General features: G+C 36.6%; 1 protein-coding gene across 1 annotated transcript in view; it reads left to right on the top strand.

Moving 5' to 3' along the window:
• The window catches only part of EYS (eyes shut homolog), a 435,270-nt gene that overhangs the window by 144,969 nt on the left and 270,174 nt on the right, over positions 1-20,127 (top strand). Inside the window, exons 4-5 of the mRNA XM_072642558.1 lie at positions 231-339; positions 14,392-14,612. Coding sequence (XP_072498659.1) covers positions 231-339; positions 14,392-14,612 — 330 coding nt within the window. The remainder of the gene's footprint in view (positions 1-230; positions 340-14,391; positions 14,613-20,127) is intronic.

The following is a 20,127-nucleotide window of genomic DNA, read 5'->3' as shown; positions in this document are numbered from 1 at the left end:
GATGTTATTATGAGTGATGTGATAAGAATTCCCCAGTAGACAGTAAGCTCCTGGAGGGCGGAGACTGTTTTTGTTTTGTTTCGTTTTCTTTTATCATTCATCCCCACGGCCCAGCAAAGTGTCTTGCCCATGGTAGTCATTAAATGAATTGTGTTGGATTGATTTTGTTATTACCATATGTTCCTGTAAGTAACACAAGAGATAATGAGAATCTTTGTTTTTACTTCTAGCTATATGTTGCCTTTTGGCAGTACTAGAGGTGACTGTATGATTGAAATGGCTGTAGACGGAAATCCTCCCATACAGAAGAAAGATTCAAAATCTCATCACTCTGCTCAGGTGAGCAAAAAATGACTGTCTTCAAATGCTACAGCTGTTTTTGTTTAGACCATTCCAACAGTTTTGTAATTTATTTTGTGAAGCTAATGGTCATTAACTTAGTTAACAGTTACATCATTATCTGAATAAATCAAGATCTGGAATTTCATCTATGTGGAAACCCTTCCACTGGCTCAGAACAATACCTCAGTAGGTAAATATTAGAGATTTGCCTAAGGTTTGGAGAGGTCAAGTAACTCACCCCAGATCATACAGTTTAAGAGTTATCAGAGGTGGAATTTTAACCAAATCTTCCTGAGTCCAGGTATCTCCTTACCACGACATCGATCTATTTCATTAACTGATCACTTTTTTTTTTATTAATACTACAATACAATATCACTGTAAAATACTTCTCTGATTCTACAGGCATCATTAGCTGTATTGTGTATGTTGGAGCACCATATTTATTTGGAATTACCAAACACATATCTTTGTATAATATATTACTTATTTTAATGATAATAATAGCATTTATATAGCACTTTAAGGTTTGAGCAGCGCTATACAAATATTATATCATCTGGTCTAAACAACAACACTGGGGGGTAGGTGCCGCTATCTACAGTTGAGGAAACTCAGGCAGATAGAGATTAAGTAACTAGCCAGGGTCACACAAGCTATTAAGTGTCTGAGACCAAACTTAAACATAGACCTTCTTGATTCCACACCCACCTTTCTTTCCACCATGTGGTCTGGTTGAGAAAAAGCCCTATTCATAAAGGGAAGAAAGAGATTAACAACACTCAATATATGGTAGATAGATATTTAGTATATAGAGATGCCTTTTTAATGAGACTTAACAGAAACACTTAACTTTTAATAATTTACTACTAAGCTTCCGAATGTGCTTAGACTAAGAACTTCTCCCTGATATAACCAGTTATATCAAATTGAGCTACTTTTGAGTGTGTGTGTATGTGTGTGTGTGTATTCACGTACATCTTTATGTATGTATGTATGTGCAAGTGTATGTGTATATATGTATGTATGTGTCACGTTAGAAACTCAATTTTTTTTATTTTAAAGGTAAAGTTGGACATAGGCATATTTAGCATGAGTCTTTACAGCAATTTATTGGAGCAAATTAAATTCTGGTTCTTTTGATAACTATAGACTGTTGGATATTATGCTTTGGGAGTTCATAGGGGAAAAAAATTAGTACAACTGATCTCTAGGAGAAATTTTGTGCAATCATTAAAAAGCATACTTATAAATTTATTTCTCCTTATCTTCATCATTTCCATTAAAAACTATTTCTAAGACTCCCAAAGATTTTCCAAATCACTGGAAGACTTTTTATTCAATAATTACTAACAATCTGCCATTAGTAGCAATTTGTTACAAAATAGCTAATGTATTAAATCAATAATTAATGAATTAAAGTAGTTAATAAATTAGTAAGATTCTCTTACCTTAATACCTTTATCAAATGAAAATACCTGTATTGAATTAATTAAAAACAATAAACAAGGTACAAGACAAGTCTTTAACCTATTCAGGACTGAAAGCCTTTGAATGAAGTGAAATGACTACATAGGAAGTGGATTGGCTGAAGACAATAAGTCAGAAAGGACAAGCCAATTCTAAATCTACTATTGCAATGTTGGACCAATCTAGTGGTAGGAACAGCTCCAACCAAGCCCCTGAAAAACAATTGCTGGGTGTGGGAGGATAAAGGAGAGAGCTTCTGCCTCTTTTCTCCCTCTCCCTCACAAATGCTAACCAGCCATTAACCTAGTGAATTTCAAAAAGTATGAAGATTTTTCACTGCCCTTGTGAAAACAGGCACTGATAGCAACATTGCTGAGAGCTGAGGACAGACTGGACCAATCGAATAAGAGCAAATTCAGGACTCCTTAGGAATCCCATTTTTAAAAAAGCATTGGAAGGCTTGAAATGTGATATTCTGGAGGTCAAAGGAGCTAGGATTAAAACCAAGAATCTCCTAACTAGCAAAAGTTAGTATAATCAATGAAGAGGAGAAATTGATATTCAGTGACATAGAGGAATTTAATACATTCTTGAGAAGCCAGAGCTAAATAGAAAAAGTTACTTTCAAATACAAGACTCAAAAGAAGCATGAAAGCAGGAAAGAGAAATCATAGGGGACTTATTAAAGTTGAACTCTTTACACTCCTACATGGAAAGATGATATTTGTAACTCATGAGACCTTTCTCAGTCTTTGGGTAGTAGAAGGGAATATATATAAACAGAAGGTACACAGTGAGTTGAATATGAAGAAATGATATCTAAAAAAAATAAAATTAAAGGGTGAGAGGGGAATGTACTGAGAGAAGAGAAAGGGAGTTGTAGAATGGGGTAAATTATCTCACATAAAAGAGGAAAGAAAAAACTTTTACAGTGGAGGGGAAGAGGGTTGAGTTGAGAGGGAATGAGTGAACCTTATTCTCACTGGATTTGGCTTTAGGTGGGAATAATATGCATACTCAATTGGAAACAGAAATCTCTCTTATGTTCCAGGAAAGTAAGGGGGAAGGAGAGGCAGGCAGGGATCATAGAAGGGAGGACAGATTGGGGAGGGGTATTCAGAGGCAAACATTTTTAGGGGGGGCAGGGTGAAAGGAGAGAATAGAAGAAACAGGTGCAGAATAGAAAGGAGGGAAATATAGTTAGTCTTTCACAACATGACTATAATGGAAGTGTTTTGCATGACTTTTACAAGACTATACAGCCTATATTGAATTGTACAATGTTGTACAACCTATATTGAATTGCCCTGTCAATGAGGGAGGGTAGGGAGGGAGGGAGAGAATTTGGAACTCAAAGTTTTAAAAAAACAAATGTTAAAAATTGTTTTCACATCCAGCTGGGAATTAAGAACACAGGCAATGGGGTAGAGAAATCTAGCTTACCTTACAGGAAAGTAGAAGGGAAAAGAGAAGGGAGTTAGGGTGATAGAATGGAGGGCAGACTGGGAGAAGTGATCATCAGAATGCATGCCCTCATGGGGTGGGGGGAGGGGAGAGATGGGGAGAAAATTTGGAATTCAAAATGTTGTGGAAGTGAATGTTGAAAACCAAAATAAATAAATAAATAAATTGAAAAATAGGAGGTTGAAGCTATAGCACACCTAAGGGAAAATTCATGAGTGCTACATGGAGATTTGCAATGGACTTCCAGAAACAAGGATCTTTAAGTATCCCCTTGTGATATGTGGTCTCTGTTTAAGCACATTTTCCTCTAGACTCTCTATATATTTATGAGAAATTGTACCCCCATTTTGCAGGAAAGGATGTTTTGTACAAGCTAACCTTACTCTCTCCCTTTAGAAAAATGTTCTTTTCTAAATCTTATTCTGGCTGTGTAATTGTTTTTAATTTATAATCATTAGAAGAAGAAACACACTGATGGGGGCTTGTGAGCATTACATTAGCATTAGAAGGACTTCTAATACCTTATGGCTGCTTATAGAATCCTAAAGGATATCTCTCTGCCAGTCAAAGTAGGGTTTGTTAGAATGAGCCCCAGAGCTTACACTGTATTAATAAGGAACTTTTAATTAGGGCATCCTGAAGAATGATTTTTGAAATTATTTTTGCAACTCCCTTAGAGCAGTCATATAAGAATGACTATCTACTTAGCAAAGTTTGGTTACATGTTTTGTGTCTTTCAGAGGCAGCTAGGTGGATAGAGTGGATAGAGTTTTGGGACTGGAATCAGGTAGACCCAAGTTCAAATTTTACTTCAGATAGTTACATTTCACCTGGCAAGTCATTTAACTAATGTTTGCCTCAGTTTTCTCAACTCTTAAAAAATAGGATTGATAATAATAGCAGCTACCCCCAGGGTTGTTATAAAGATCAAATGATAAAGTGCTTAGCACAGTGTCTTGTATGTAATAAATGTCATTTCCTCTCACCCTCTGCTTTTCATAATCACAAAATATAAGTAATCCACTAATCATGAATTCATTTAAAATGTTTCATTCACAAATTCATATGATAATAGCAGCACATATGATAATAGCACATAGCACATCAATATGCTTCCAGGAGAATCGAATCAATCGGTCTTCTCAGCAAGAATGAAACCAGAAGATATAAGGAAGTGACAGTTAGATGGAAGCATGGTTATCATACTCTCCCCAGAAAGAGATAAAGATCCTGCAGAATTGGTTTCATCATGCATCTAATGGCCACAGGAGACATCATTTTGTGGGAAACTTGGTCATACTGCTGTGTTCATTAAGAAAAAAAAACACTATGAAGATAATTTTAGCTCAAACAATTTAAGGATGATATTGGAAGAAAAATAATCCTAAAATGAAAAAGTAGAAAAGATCTAAAAAGACATGGAACAAACTCTTTTCTCTATCAATGACAGTAGATTTGCTAGCATTACAGTCTGACATCAAAATACAAAATGTGCTGCTTGAAGAAACAGAAATGGCACTAAATAAAAAGCTGGAAAGAATAATTGAACCAGACCAAGTACACAGAGGTCCTTGCTGGAAGGAGTACAATTTGGAGGATACTGAAGGAATGATTCTTAAGCTATTTGAAAGCCAAAATGTGTATCAAGAGTCTCTCCAAACTGAAGCTCTCATGAGTTGACACCTAGGTGTTTAACTCTGTGAGGCAGCCAAATAACAAACTGAGTTTAAAAAATAAGACAATTGTATATACATGCATATATATACATATATAAACACAGACACACACAGAGCAAAAACAGAACATTCCTTCCATAAATCTTGAGCTCACTCTCCACAAATACATTTGTAATTTTAGTGGGAAAAGTTGGCTTGGATAATAATCACCACTAAGGAAAACACACATAAAAGAAACTATGTCCAGGGCACCGATATGAAAGACTATACTTGTGTGAAAGGGAAACTCATGACCCTGGAAATGACTTCTATTGAAATCATTTATGCTTTCTATTGAACCTCCTCTCTAATAAGTTTTGTTTTCCTCCATTGGGTTGCAGTTGCTTTTCTCAGGGTGCTTCTGTCTTGCCATTTCCCTCTGGAAATTCTGCCAGGTATTACAGTTTTTTGTTCCAGATTATCTTCAAGCATCCAATTGTATTCAGTATTGTTTAACATCCTGTCCTCCATGCACCTAGCATGCTCTGATATTAAGTCTCTCCCCCATGGAGGAAGGCCATAACTCCAACCCTTTTAGCCACCTCCAAAATCTACTGTATAATGGCATGACTATTAAGTCTTGCCCAGATAGAAGAGGAATTACAGCTCTTTCATCCTACTGCCCTTCAGCTATAGTGACCACCAAAACTATTATTTTCAGGACCACCTGTTAATCTGCTATCCAGGTACTGAAGGTGCTTCTCCTATGTAGAGAGGGATGTAGTACTCCTCTCATTAAGCAGTCACAGGCAATACAATTAATCTGTCCTTCAACTTTTGCCATCGTCTCAGCCAGTGACTGTGAAGATCTTCTTAGTCAGGGTTCATTAGAAGGTAAAGAGCTCCCAGCTAAGATCAAGCCTAGCCTTTGAACTCTTCTTAGAAATATTCTGTTTGTAACAGCCTTCTGTTTGGTCTTCCTAATTAATTTTGTCTCTCTCCAATCCTTTCTCCACACAGCTGCCAAAATAATCTTCCTAAAGGATAGATCTGACCAAAAGCCCTTCTCAACAAATTTTAGTGGATATCTGTTGCCTGTAAGATAAAAATGCACACTTTTCTGTTTGGCATTTAAAGCCCTTGAGAAATAGCTTTCAGTCTATTTATCCAGGCCAATTATGTGTTACTTATCCTCAAGTCTTCTACATTCTGGCTAAATAATTTCTTACTGCATCCTACAGAAGATAAGCTGTCCTCCAAATTGATGACTTACTCAAGATATCTCCCATGTCTGGATTGTTCTCCCTTCTTACCTTTACCTCTTAGGATCCTTAGGTCCCTTCAAGACAGCTCAACTACCACTTCCTACAATGAACTTTTCCTGATTCTTTTACCTGTTTACTTGTTAATACCTTGCTCCATTAAGTTACTTTTGTGTATTTCATACATAATTTGTATTTGCTTATTTGTGTATGCTTTCCCCCACCTACAATGCTTGAGAATAGAGATTGTTTTATTTTTGTATCACTTGCATACAACATAATGCCTGCCACATCATAGGAACTTAGTATTTATTGTTGTTATTGTTGAATTAACTCTTTTGTTTTAACTGCTCTAACTTGACTGACCTTCCCGTGATCTGCCTTGTCCTCTATTATCTCCTGAGTCTTTCAGGTCAACTATCTCCTAAGCGAAAGTCACAAACTCACTTTGTCCGATTTTGTCAAATACTGATACAAAAACTGATATAAAAGTGCCCAAAGCTCTATCTCATCAAATGGAAAAAGAGCTGAGTGACATTGTGACAAGGAAACTGTTTTAACTTCTTCCCATTGGCCCTTGTGTTCTGTGCAAATAACCATTCCTTCCCTTGCTAGAAAAGACTGAAATGCTACCGACCTTATTCCCTTGGATCTTGAACATTCTAAGATGCTACAACTGTGACCCAAGGTTTTCTACTACTTTTTTATTATTGAATGAATATTAACAGCATCTTCTTGCTCCTATCTTTCAAGAGTTTTTGCATATCATAATACATTATTCCAAAACAGCTAGGAAAAAAAGAAGGTATGACTTTGATTTAAAGAGAAACTCAGAAGGGGGAGATAGTGTGTTCACTTTATATTATTTAACTTTTATCAGATATGGAGTCTTTTTCCCTCTGTTATATCACTTAGATTTTTCATTATTCCAGTGATTTCCCCTGTATGTCCATATTTGCCCTCTGCGCTTTTATCCTGTAAGATGATATCCATATGTCAGGCTAGATCCTCTGTAGTCTGATTCCTAAGAGGCTATTAGAAAAGACTTATTTGAAAGACCTGTCTCATTTCAAATGATTATGCACACAAAAGGCAGGTCTTGGCTAATTGAGAGTCTAGGGATAGAGCCAGTCAACCATTTTAATGATTATCTATCTGTGTCATCCATGACAGCTGCTTTTTTTGAGGCCGTTCCCTAGCCATTTCCCCAACCCTTCCCCAGGGCTCTACTTAAGCTTGGACTTTCAGGTCAAGAAGAGATACCATACCTATCTATCCTCATTTTCTGAAGATTGCTGTTTTTGTTTGTTTGGGGTTTTTTTTTTTCCAGCACCTTTAAGTATATCATGCATACGCACAGGCAACTCTCAGATCTGCCTGACACTGACAGAAAAAGAGGATCTGCTTTCATTCTATATTAGTTTTGTGCTAAAACAGCACACTTGTCAAGGCAGTGAGGTATTGCTGTTCTAAGTGTTTTACAAATACATAAAGAAACAAAAATTCCTAGGTGAAAGTAAGATAGCAGTCTTGAGCTTGCTCAACCTCCACTTCATGTTTAATTCTAAGATGTCTTGAGTAATGAATCCTATCTTAAATGATAAAAGAGCTCACTTAATAATTTATTGGAAGAGCTAAAAATGACTGACATAGAAGGAATTGTTTCATTCATGGTATTTATATCCCTAGTACCTAGCATCTAGTAGGCTCTTAGCACCTAATCCAACCGATACTGATTAAAAGAATATTGGTGGATGAAAGAAAGTAGAACTGTTATAGTTTGAAAGATCCCACTCGAAAATCCGTCTGTCCATACCATTCCGCAGCCCAATGGAAATCTGTGCTAAATCTCCAGAGTCCCAGTTACACAACACTTTAAAGAGACGAAGTGCTTTTCTCACAACAAGCTTATAAAGTAGGTAGTATAAATATTATCCTCCCATTCCAATCCAGAATAATGCAAGAAGCATTTTATTAAGCACCCATTGGTCCATAGGGTCATGAAGAGTCAGACACAATTGAACAACATGGTGCAAACCACCACATTAGGTCCTGGGAATGCAACATGTAACAAAAACAAAACAAAAATACCTACCCTCAAGGAACTTATATTCTTCTGGGGGATAAAACAAACAAACAGCTAAGTATTTACTTGATAATTTGAGACTGAGGCTGAGGGGATAAATATTAACTACAAAGGATTTGAGGAAAGGTTTCCCATAAGTGATAGAACAGATGAGACTTGAAGCAAACAAACAGTGAAAAGGGAGTGCATTCGGGGAAATGGGAAACAGTGTGGGTAGAGCCTCAAAAGTGAGAGATGGAAAGGTTCAGTTTGGGAAACAGCAAAATAAGCCATTTTGAGCAGATCATGAAAGTGAGGTTCAGAGAGGAAAAGAAAGTGAAAGGAAAAGACATTCTAATTGTAGCACCTGGGAGTAGCCAAAACTTTCAGAACAGGTTCCTGAACAGGTTTTCTCAGGTTCAGAGTATTATGTGAGCCCATACCTTTTAGCTTATAAGCCTCTACCAATATATTAAGCTTCAGTAGTCAACCAGATGACAGGATTAGCAAATAAATAAATAAATAAAAGTATTTGATAAAATAATATTTTAAGAACTGTACCAACAAAGCCTTTGTGCCATAATCCTGGGACATAACTCTCCTATAAATACATGCAGCAGACATGGGAAAAGTAAGCAGACACAAATAATATATATGGAGGGGCACAAATAAAACAAGAGCACACTTATGGAAAGGTCCACACATAGGAAACCTAGTTCTGGGACTCTGATATTCTCTAGTGGTATCAAGGTGCTGCTCCCACTGGCCTGATGGCTATTGGTCTTCACCAGATGCTCTTTCTTGGACAGACAAAGTTCTTCAAGATGTTGTTTGCCAGAAGAGTAGTATATTCTGGACACTTCTTTCCATCAGTGCTGCTTGAGTGGAAGCTACCCTGCTAGGTACTGCCAGGTCCAGCCCCACTGGACACAGGGCTATGGAACTTTTTTCTGTTTCCAACTTTTGTCCTCAACTGAATTTCATGACTCCCTCATGGGATCTGTCATGCTTTTTTAGTTCAAAACCAAGGCCTTTTAAAAAATGTCACTTTTAGAAAAGTGCCTGTTCTCACCTTAGCCATAAGAACTACAACAAGGCTGGGAGTGGTGTGGCAGGTGTTAAGCTCTTTTTTTATATATAAAGGGTTCTTCACCCTAGGCTTGCTTAAACCTTTCTAACCAGGACTGGAGACTCTTTGCCCCAGGTGCCAAATTCCTTAAGACCTAGAGCAGATTCCTTCAGCTAGATAATATCCTCAGGCTTCATTTTTTCCTTGACCTAAAACTTCCTGGCCCCAGGTCTCTCTAAAACAATATATACTATACCTTAATTAAGAATTGCTTATGCCTCCCAATATTAAACGCAGAGCTAAACTTTATTAACATGGCCTAAAGTCCCTGACATTCTAGAATTTTCTGGTTTCTCAACCCCAGAAGTCCTTTCTTCAAAAAAAGGCACTGTTGTGTGTCAGGACAATAGTGGAATTGGGGAAGAGTGAGTTATTCCCTGAACTTCCACAATATCTACTGGGGCAGTTATAAACCAAAATCCATCAGCAGACCTGGAACAGTTTGAGTTCATTTTTCCTCAATAAACTAACCTAAGTACTCATGTGTTCCCTTTGGCAAAGCAGATGTTAGAAGCACTTTTAAAATTTAAGTGGGGAGCTTCAGAGACCCCAGGTCACTTCTTTGCCAGTTACTTTTAATCTCCTTGTGAGCAGCTTTTACTTTGCTAGATTGTTTTTTATCATCTTGGGGCCTGTTTTTAAATGAAAATTATTGGAAATGCTCATGTTAAAGGAATTATTTATCTGGACACTCAGGCTGTGATTGGTCCTTCTCCTCAGATGTGGAACCATGACTGGGACAGCCACCAAGACAAAGTTAAGCACAAAGATAATGTCATTGTTTCTCCTCAGTCGTGGGGCACACTTAGTTGTTTACATTTGTGTAAGACTGATTCTAGCCTAAAAGGTTCTGGAATTAACCCTTGTATGAATATATTTCTCCCAAGTGGCACTGCCACTTGGTTGTCAGTGCTAGAGGTTGTCAGTCTGATGTACTCTTGGGAACTTGATCTGCTGAGATAGTCCCTGGACCAGACAAACCAACAGATGTTAAAGCCAGACATGTCAGACTTATTATATATGTTTTAGTTATTGTACCATGACATTATTGATAAATATAAAGTATGAACTTTGGAACATGTGTGTGAAACATACATAATTATTCTGAGACTCTCATTGCCTACTGACAACCTAGATATTCAATATAACTCCAAATTCTTCTGTGATCCTAATGACATGGTCTATTGATGAAGACAAAATGTCCTCTTTCTTTTCTTCATTCATTTGAGTTTGTAGCAAATGGAGTAGAGATTTGTGCCTCTGCCTGTGCTCCACAACATAAAGTTCCTATTCAGTTTGGTGGGATGAGAGATGAATAAGTAGGATAGGCAGGCAGGCGAGAGAGAGAGAGAAAGAGAGAGAGAGAGAGAGAGAGAGAGAGAGAGAGAGATACTTTTAAAGATTTATGAATTCATCATTAAGTGTACTGCCTCTGTCTATAAACTGAAACCTCTTGAAGCCTTCCCTCCTCTAAGATTCTTTTCCATCTGACCAGTAAGCTGAAGGTCTTTCCTTTTGTGTTGTCTTTCTGATTCTTAGAGGTTCCAATGACCCATTTGAGCTATTTTTACATTTATTTTCTTTCCTTCTCTATGTGTGATCTTCATGCTTCCTTTTCTTATCATACATATCCTCAATATTTTCCCTTATGACATTTCTGTGCAAGTCATCCCTGTTAACAAGTTGCAACCTCTTAAATATGACATCATTCTTTTTATTGCTTTTTTTTTGTTTGAGGGATGAGGCTGAGTATTTCTAACTATAAGTCTCCTCAAATTCTGACATTTTGGGATTTTAGCCATTTTAATTACTGGATTAATATTAGTGTTAATATTTGTTGTGGCAAGCAGCTTGAAATCTAAAAAAAATCCTCTTTGTAATTTCCCAAATGCAGTTCAGCATGGTCTCATTCTACTACTGAATTCTGGACCAAACTTATTATCCACCAAAAATATTTGTCCAAGATGCACATATTATTGGATTAATTCGGCAGAAGGCCTCTCTAGTTGTATGTCCTGATAGGGGAAATTTTAGTTTTTCCACTCCTATTTTTCCAGCGTAGATGGCTAAAACAGTATGTTTTTATTTACTATGGTTTTCATTGAGGAACCTTTCTGGGGTACTGGGTCCCAATGCATTTAGAATGAGCACCTTTGCAAATAGCACCCTACCTCCAATAGGAGGCAATATTCAGGTTTCCTACCTTGCCATCGCTGCTCAAGGTTAACACAGAGATCCCAATTCACATCTATCAGTCAATAAGCATTATTAAGTACCTACTATATTGCAGCCTGCTATGTGTATTCACTATGCTAGGAATTGGGGATACAAATTAAAGAATGAAATAATCTCTACCCTGAATGAGCTTACATTCTAACGGGGGAGACAAGTACATATAAACATATATTAAGTATAAATATATAATAAATACACATGTATCTAACTATAGACACAAAAGATAGACACAAAGTAGCTAAATATAGTGTGGTTTGGAAGGGAAGATACTAATAATTGATGTAATCAGAATAGGCTTCAAGGGAAGATATTGGTTGAGTGGAAAGATAGAAGAACTCGATGAAGCAGAGTTAAGGAAAATAGTCTATTCCAGGCATGAGGGAGAGGCACTTGGCTGGCATGCCCTTACTTTACATCACTCTCCACTTCCCCCCCCCGCCATGATTTTGTGGCATTAGGACCCTAAGTCTTTCTTGTCTGTGGTATTTCTACAGAGATTGACATCACTGGAAAGTCAGTGGTAGTCTAGGTATTGCTAACATTAGGAAACCATGGGGGAAATATTTTCCCTTGGGAAAGGGTGCTGTCCCTACCGAGGATGAAAGGAATCACCTACTCAACTTATAGTGTTTGTTCCTAGAGTATTGCAATCATAACTTGGTCACTGTGACTTTCTAATCATATGCTCATGCATCAACTCACTTTGCATTTCCCTTTCTGGGCATTGTGTCCTTTCATTCTTTTTCAACACTGTGTTATCTCCAATTTATTCTTTATCTTCTTAGCCTGGCAGAATATTAAAAATTAATCATCCATACTTCGTTTTGTTGGAGAAAATTGCCATGAGACCTGCTTGCATGTCATGGTTCTGAGTCTTTCTTTATGTACGCAAATAATAGAAAAACCTTGACTGAGGCAGGAAAGTGCAACATGTTAAGATAATTAATTATTAGACAACATGGAAAGTGGGTTGGGTTACTACTCCTACCACTCATATGAATCGTATCTTCATGCAAAGTTCAAACAAAACAAAGTTTTCCCATTGGAGGTTTGATAACATAAATCCAACTATTATATAAAACAGACCAAAATGGAGCAATTTTTAAAAAGTGCCATAACCACCGTGAATATCATGTTCTCTGCAAACATTTTAAGACAAGTAGAACAGTACATGCTGTGATCATTGCCACAATAAAAGCAAGAGAAAGAAAGGGGTCACTTTTTATTCATACTCTCAAGAATCATGGGGAAAGTAACTTGGCAAAAATATTAAAAATCTGTGAAAAGGCATTGGAAAATGACATTGATATTTAATTGGTACAAAAGTTAGAAGATTTGGACATCATATCACCTGATTAAAGGAAGCAAAAAACCCTGTGGGATGGAAAAAGAAAAAATGGGGGGGGGGGAACCTTCAAACAGCAATTGAAAGAGAAAGACAAAAGGTTAAGACAATGAAAGAAATTATAACAGCTGCTGTGGAATATGAAAAACTTGGTAGACCATAAAGTCATATATAATGTGAGATCTCATTAGAAATATTTATGGAGAAATTATGAAGCATTATGGCATAGTGGGTAGAGTATTTAACTTGGAGTAAGGAGACCTCACTTGGTATTCTTTCTTAGATACTTAGTAGCTGTATGATCATAACCAAGTCACTTAACCTTCAAAAACTTTAGTTTCCTCATATATAGAATAGAGGTAGCAATATTTCTGTTAAATAGCTCACAGAATTGTGAAGAAAGGATTTTGAAAACCTTACAGCACTGTATAATTCTGGGTCATCCCACTGTTTTGTTGGTGCTAGTAGAGGTATTAATATTATTAGTATTTTAGAATAGCAATTTGATTATTCTCACTATATATTCATAATTTGCAGATTTTAAATAGCAAGTGTTTATATGAAGGTGAGTGCCTGCATTGAATGTTTGACATTGCCAGAAGCCTTGAGGAGTATACAGAAGTATACGGCATCATCCCTGGTCTTCAAGAAACTTAAAATGTAGTTGGGAAGACAAAATAAAAATGTAGACATCCTCTCAGACACCAAGACCTGTCCAGCATGGCTATCGTGCCATACGTCCTGCTGTCGTCCTCTTCTCCCCAGCAGGAACAGCAACCCTCTGGATCCAGACCTGCAGAGACTTGCTCCCTGCTATCTCATACCCCAAGGGAATTAATCCATTTAGCCCTTAGGAACCTACCTAAGAATCTACTCCTGATTCTTGGATGAGTGAGTGAAAACTCACTTCAACTCACTATAACTAGCTATCCTTAAACCATGTTATACAACTTATCCAATCGTTCACAGAACTTTCTACATGCTATCCTTTCTCTCCCCTCCCCATAAACACCCCTCCATATAAACACAAACTACTTCCCTCTTGCTGTCATGATGGGACTAATAATTAAATCAGTACAACATTGCTAATGGAAAGAATGACCACCCAATGCCCTTTGTCTCAACTTGCAGACCCAGTGACTTCTAAGCCAAAATTCTTTTCTCTTCTATACTTTGTCCCTTTATTACAAATAAGCTCCTTGAGGATGGAACAGTCTCACTGTTTATATTTGTGTTCCTAGAACTTAGCAGTGTCTGGCATGAAGCAGATGCTTCATAAATACTGGTTCATTAACAGCAAAATCATTTCATTAACAGAGAATGCATTTTAGAGCTTGCCATGACATAGCATTGAGTCCTGTGCCCTTCACACTTAGTCTAAAGAGAGCTTATAATTAAGTTTTTGTCAATCACATTTTCCATAGATTCATTTTGGATCAATATTTCTTGGCCACATCCCAGCAAAAGTTAAGGTCCACGAGAAGATGGGACAAATTCATGGATATAGAGGCTGCATTCGAGAACTCCAAGTGGACAACAAAGAACTTTTCATCATCGATGAAGCACTAAGTGGAAAGAATATTGAGAACTGCAACGTACCTGTATGCAACTATCACCCATGCCAGAATGGTGGCACCTGTACCAGGTAAACACAAATTTTCTCATTTCTAACTTCTACCCTACAAATAATCACTTCCCAGCATTGTCAGCTCAGTAAAACACAAGAAAGCAACCGACATCTATCTGTTCAAGGCACTCTGTTGAAAGTATGGAGGAATGCTTGTTTACCCAGAGAGATTTATATCACGTTGCTCAAGTGAAAGGATATATTCCCAGACTCACACTGCAGAAAATAATTAGGCAACTATGTCTCACGGCAGCAGTTTCAGTCGAAGCTGAGTTGAGGTTCACCCAGAGGCTTCTACTTTGGAGAGACCTGAATGTGTATTTTTTTTCTTCCTGCTACTTCACAAAAGCAATCAGATTAGAGCTGTGAGATTAGGGGGCAGGAAAAAAATACACCTTACAAGAAACCTCGCTCTTTTGTGTCTATTTCTTGCTCTCCCTGGAAAATCCTATTTTTTCCTTCCCTCTTTAGAGAAAAGTTCATCATGCCTGCAAGCTTAAGGAGATCTTAATTAAAATGACTTTCTGTTCCACTAGAATGCTGTAAGAGAATTGACTATAAAGAATTCTCATCTTGGGTGTTGCATAAAAGGATTCCCACATTGCTTCAGTCCTCTGAGAAGTTTCTACTACAGAGCAGCAAATAGTATCAGATTAAAAGCCAACACATTTGATAAATATATTTGAAATAATTTAAATCAAGTTTTAAAAATTGGCTAAATCTCACAGGAAATGTCCAATTGTTTTCTTAAATATCTTAATTAATCCACCTCAGTATCTCCAAGGACCAAGCCATCAAATAACTAATGATTTTGTGAAAGTAAACATCAATATACATGGAGCGCTGTGGATAAGGAGGAGAAAAGACAATTTAAAAAAATGGAAGGATTGGATAAAAAGCAAGGTTGATGGATATGAGGGGGGAAAGGAAGACAGGTGAAAGAACAAAGCTGAGAAAGGAAGGAAGAGGAAACTGGAGAAAAGGGAAAGCGTGAAAGACAGAGAAAAAGCAAGCGAGAGGGAATAGCAAAAAAGATGAAGGGGAAAAATGAACAAGGGAAAAGAAAGGGAAGGAAAAGAGGAATCTGATTCTTCATGACCCCTTTTGGGGATTTTCTTGACAAAGATGCTAGAGTATTTTGCCTTTCCTTCTCCAGCTTGTTTTACAGATGAAGAAACTGAGACAAAAAGGCTTAAGTGACTTGCCCAGCATCACATAACTAGTGTCTAAAGCCAGATTTGAACTCAGGTAGAGATGAGTCTTCCTCCCTCCAGGTCCTACATTCTGTTCACTGCTCTACCTAGCTTCCTGAGGAGGGCTGAGGAGGGAGGAAAAGTAGGAGCAAAGAGAAGGAAAGATGAAACAGAAAGGAAGGAGAATGATAGAAAAAATAACTGGAATCTGGAATAGAAAAAAATTATAAAAGAAATAAAGCAAAAAATCAAATGATTTCATAGCTTTGTAGCATTTTAGTATATAAAATGCTTTTCCCATATGAAATGGGTATCACAAATGTTACTTTTTAACATTTTACGGCTGAGGAAACTAGAAGAAACAGAAATTCAATGACTTATCCATGGTAACACACCTAAGGAGTACCAGAGTTAAGACTTGAACTCATATCTCTTAAGTACAAGTTCAGGGTTCTCTTCAAAAGTTGTAAGAATTCTACATGAAATTCTGATATTACCTACAATTTTTGAAGAAAACAAAAGGTAAAAAGCCAGAGTTTTGATCTCTTCCTAAATTCATGCCTGTGATGAAATCTGCACCTTGATTTCCTCATTTGTAAAATAATGCCTATAAAAGTGACCTATTCTGGAAAAGGAAAAGCTTACGAAGTTATTAAGAACTTTTAAACAAAAAAAGTGATATGAATTATAACACTGAACATAATGTTCTTGAATATGGTTATTTTTATAAAAAGATACAATCAATTATTTGCTTAATAACTGTGACCTGGTTTCCACTACCATTCTTGATCATAATTGATGATTAAGATGCTAATGATGTGAAATTATTAATTGAGGCAAACTGGGGGACTCTAGGGAGGAACTCTGCTTTTGTATCTCATTAAGGCAATTGGAAAAAGGAAATGGACTTCTGCCCTGATTTCAGTTATAAGTCTTGTACCTGGTGGATGTCTATATTTCTGCACAAATTAACATTTTTGTAAGCCTCTAACATTGACGATCTATAATAGGAATTGTTCTTTGCCCACCCTACCTGCTGTCATCCTACAGTTTGTTACAGCTCTCTCAGAGATCTCTAATTGGAATAAGATTAGCTTTTTTTTTTTTTTTTAAGAAAGACTATTTGCCTATGTGAAAGGGAGTGGGAGAGCTCCTCAAAGTAGGAAACATGCATTTGGTAATTAAATTAGTTAGATCTATTTATCTATGAAATTGAAAGATCTTCATTTTGCACACAGAATTTTAATAATTTCTGATTTCTTCTGTGTTGGTGTATATTGTAATATGTCTAGTCCTTATAAATAGATTCTACAAGTTTCTGTGACCAAAAAGATGAAAATTGTCACCAAGTGGTGAACCTTTTGGTAATGAGTTATTTAACATTACCTAAAAGTGACAAAAAGGGAACCACAGTGGTCATTGATAGCTTATACATGATAAAATGGTAGAACACTCTTAAAAAGACATTATTTTGCCAGTGTGTTTACTTTCTTCATTGATTCAGATTATAATCCCTCCTTCCTTGATCTACTATTTCCTGAATTTTTATGGTAAAAAAAAATCTGTTACCTCCTAGCCAAACCAGTGTTGCTGCATTTGTCCAAATACAGAATCACAAGGGGAAAAAATAATAGAACGTTTAATCTAGAAAGGACCTTAGATATAACATAAGCCATTTTTAATATTTGGAAGCTGAGATGCAGGGAATGGTAAACAAAAAAAAAGAAATGAGAAAAGAAGAAATGTGAAGCAAAAGGGAATCCCATGGCCTATCAACTGGCTAAGCAAGTTGTGGTATATGATTGAAATGGAATATTATTGTGCTGTAAGAAATGATGAGCAGGATGATTTCAGAAAAACCTTGAAAGACTTGCTTGAACTGATGCACAGTGAAATGAGCAAAACCAGAAGAACATTGTACAAAGTAATAGCAAGATTGTACAATGAAAAACTATGAATGACTTAGCTTTTCTTAGCAATACAATAATTCAAGACAATCCCAAAGGACTCATGATAAAAAATGTTATCTGCCTCCAAAGAAAGAATGTATGGAGTCTGAATGCAAACGAAGCATTCTATTTTTCACTTTCTTTGGGGAGGTATGGGATTTGAGTTTTCTTCCACAAAATAACAAATATGGTCATATGTTTTGCATGAGTAAACATATATAACCTATATCAGATTGCTTCCCATCTCAGGGAGGAAGGAAGGGAGAGAATTTGAAATTCAAAATTTTAAAAAGCTAATGTTGAAAATTGTTTTTACATGTAAATGAGGAAGAAAAATACTATTTTAAAAAAGGGAATCGCACTACATTCTATTCTGCTATACTCTCGAGAGACCAGGGTAGTTCTAAGGACATCAAGAGATGAAAAGGGGATTTTGGGTAATAGCTATTTCCTGTTCCCTTTCATTTCTGGAACTGGATGAAACATTTTCTTTGAGTCTCAAGTTGAAACTCAGAACAAATTTTTCATAGAAACCATTGTAAATGGTGATTAGTTCCTATTGTAATGCTAATTCTATAGTTCAGCTACATTATAGGCTAAATGAGCTTTTATGGTGTAATTTGGGAACATGACCACTATTGAGGGCATTGTTTCTAGGAAAATGAAATCCAAATTCCAAACACTTAACAGAAAAACAAACTTTTGAAAAGTCATTCATTCAACTATTTATAACTTTGAGAATTCTCTCTATGTTTGTATATGACCTGACTCTGTCTTTCTGTCTCTCTCTCTCTCTGTCATTCTTTCTCTATGTGTGTGTGTCTCTCTCACACACACACACACACAAACACATACACACACATGTTGTGTATCCATATGAAAGGAAAAGACAATGAGAGAGAGATAAACAGAGTAGAGATATTCAATCTGAATGTGAGGAAGAATCTTATTATCAGAGTTTTTAGCCATGGGAACATGTTTCCAGCATAGTTATGGAATCTCCTTCCATAGCAATCTTTAAAAATAGCATACTCATCTAAATGGTCTGGTTTTATGCACAGACTGCCTGGAGGCAAGGGGAATAGACAAGACGACTGGCTATATTTCTTTCTAACCTTATGATTCTTCTCTTGCATTTCAAAATAATAGAATCACATAATGATATCCTCCTTTTCTTTGTGCTTCTCTGTGGCTGTCTGTCTTCATATAAGAGAGCCTGATGTTTCTATAAAGTATAATTTGTGTGCCTAATTATCCTTTATACTAGAAAATGATGCAAACATTTTTTGTAACATTAGGATAATCCCAGACTTTTGGCTGACCCAGCACACAGTGACCAAAATGAAATCCAGCCTATGATGGATGTTTATAACACATCCTTCCCTAGCAGCTTTAGCTAGGTTGGTGCAATTCAGATTTTCTTGCTGCTGCCCCATAGAATGATTATGTGGGTAATCTCCTTCAAAAAATACATTTTACACATTGAAAAAGTAGTGAGGGAAAGTAATACTTCAACAGCGTTATTGGACAAATATCATCCTGCTGCTCTTAGCAGCATCCCGTTTCTGGACAATGGCCAATCCTTTTTCATTTCACCGTAAATCTGTGCTAGAAGTCCCAAACCCCTGTGGTTGTTCATTTTGAAGAAACCTAAATTGTATGTGAGGGAATTTCATTGAGGAATTCACTACAGAGAAGTAACTTTAAGGGTCCAAACCTCTTTTGACTTTGAACAAGCTGTCTCATGAAAGGCATAGCCAGGTTAGCAAATTAGGTGGCTGGTATTTAGATTACCTTCTCATATCTGTAGCATATGTTTTAAAGTAGGCTAAACAATAATTAAACATAAGCATCAGATTTGGCAAATACCACCTACAATTATTGCACTTCAATATTGATGTCCCTAGCACAATGGTAGCTAGTGATTAAGACATTATTCTGGAGTTATGCTTTATCTCAGCAGGAATGAAACACAGATGAACATACTGGAGGTTTGTTGCTTTGGGCACATGGTGAAAGGTAATAGCTCACATGCATGAGCATGTTTTCGGTGTCTCTAACTATCATCATAGCAATCAATCTTTACCACTGCAGTCTTCTATGGGTTAGAGCACCAGATGGGTGTACTTATGTTAATCAAATAATTAAGATGAAATAATCCAACTCAATTAATGCTGTTTCAGTATTGAGAGAAATCTATAGATCCATAGTAGACTGCCAAGAAAAAAATATATTTTCCCATCCACCAAAAAGAAAATATTTTCCAAAATTTAATATTTGTGACCTCCTTGGCCCACGTGCACTTCTTGAAACCATTTACTTTCCTTGCTTTACTTCCAACCTCCTCTTCCTATTATCTCATGTCAAAGTTTTTTAGGCTTTATCGGGAGA

Source organism: Notamacropus eugenii, chromosome 2, assembly GCF_028372415.1.
Source record: "Notamacropus eugenii isolate mMacEug1 chromosome 2, mMacEug1.pri_v2, whole genome shotgun sequence".
NCBI lineage: Eukaryota > Metazoa > Chordata > Mammalia > Diprotodontia > Macropodidae > Notamacropus > Notamacropus eugenii.
Note: the sequence above shows the minus strand (reverse complement) of the source record. Positions and strands in the feature narration are given on the sequence as shown.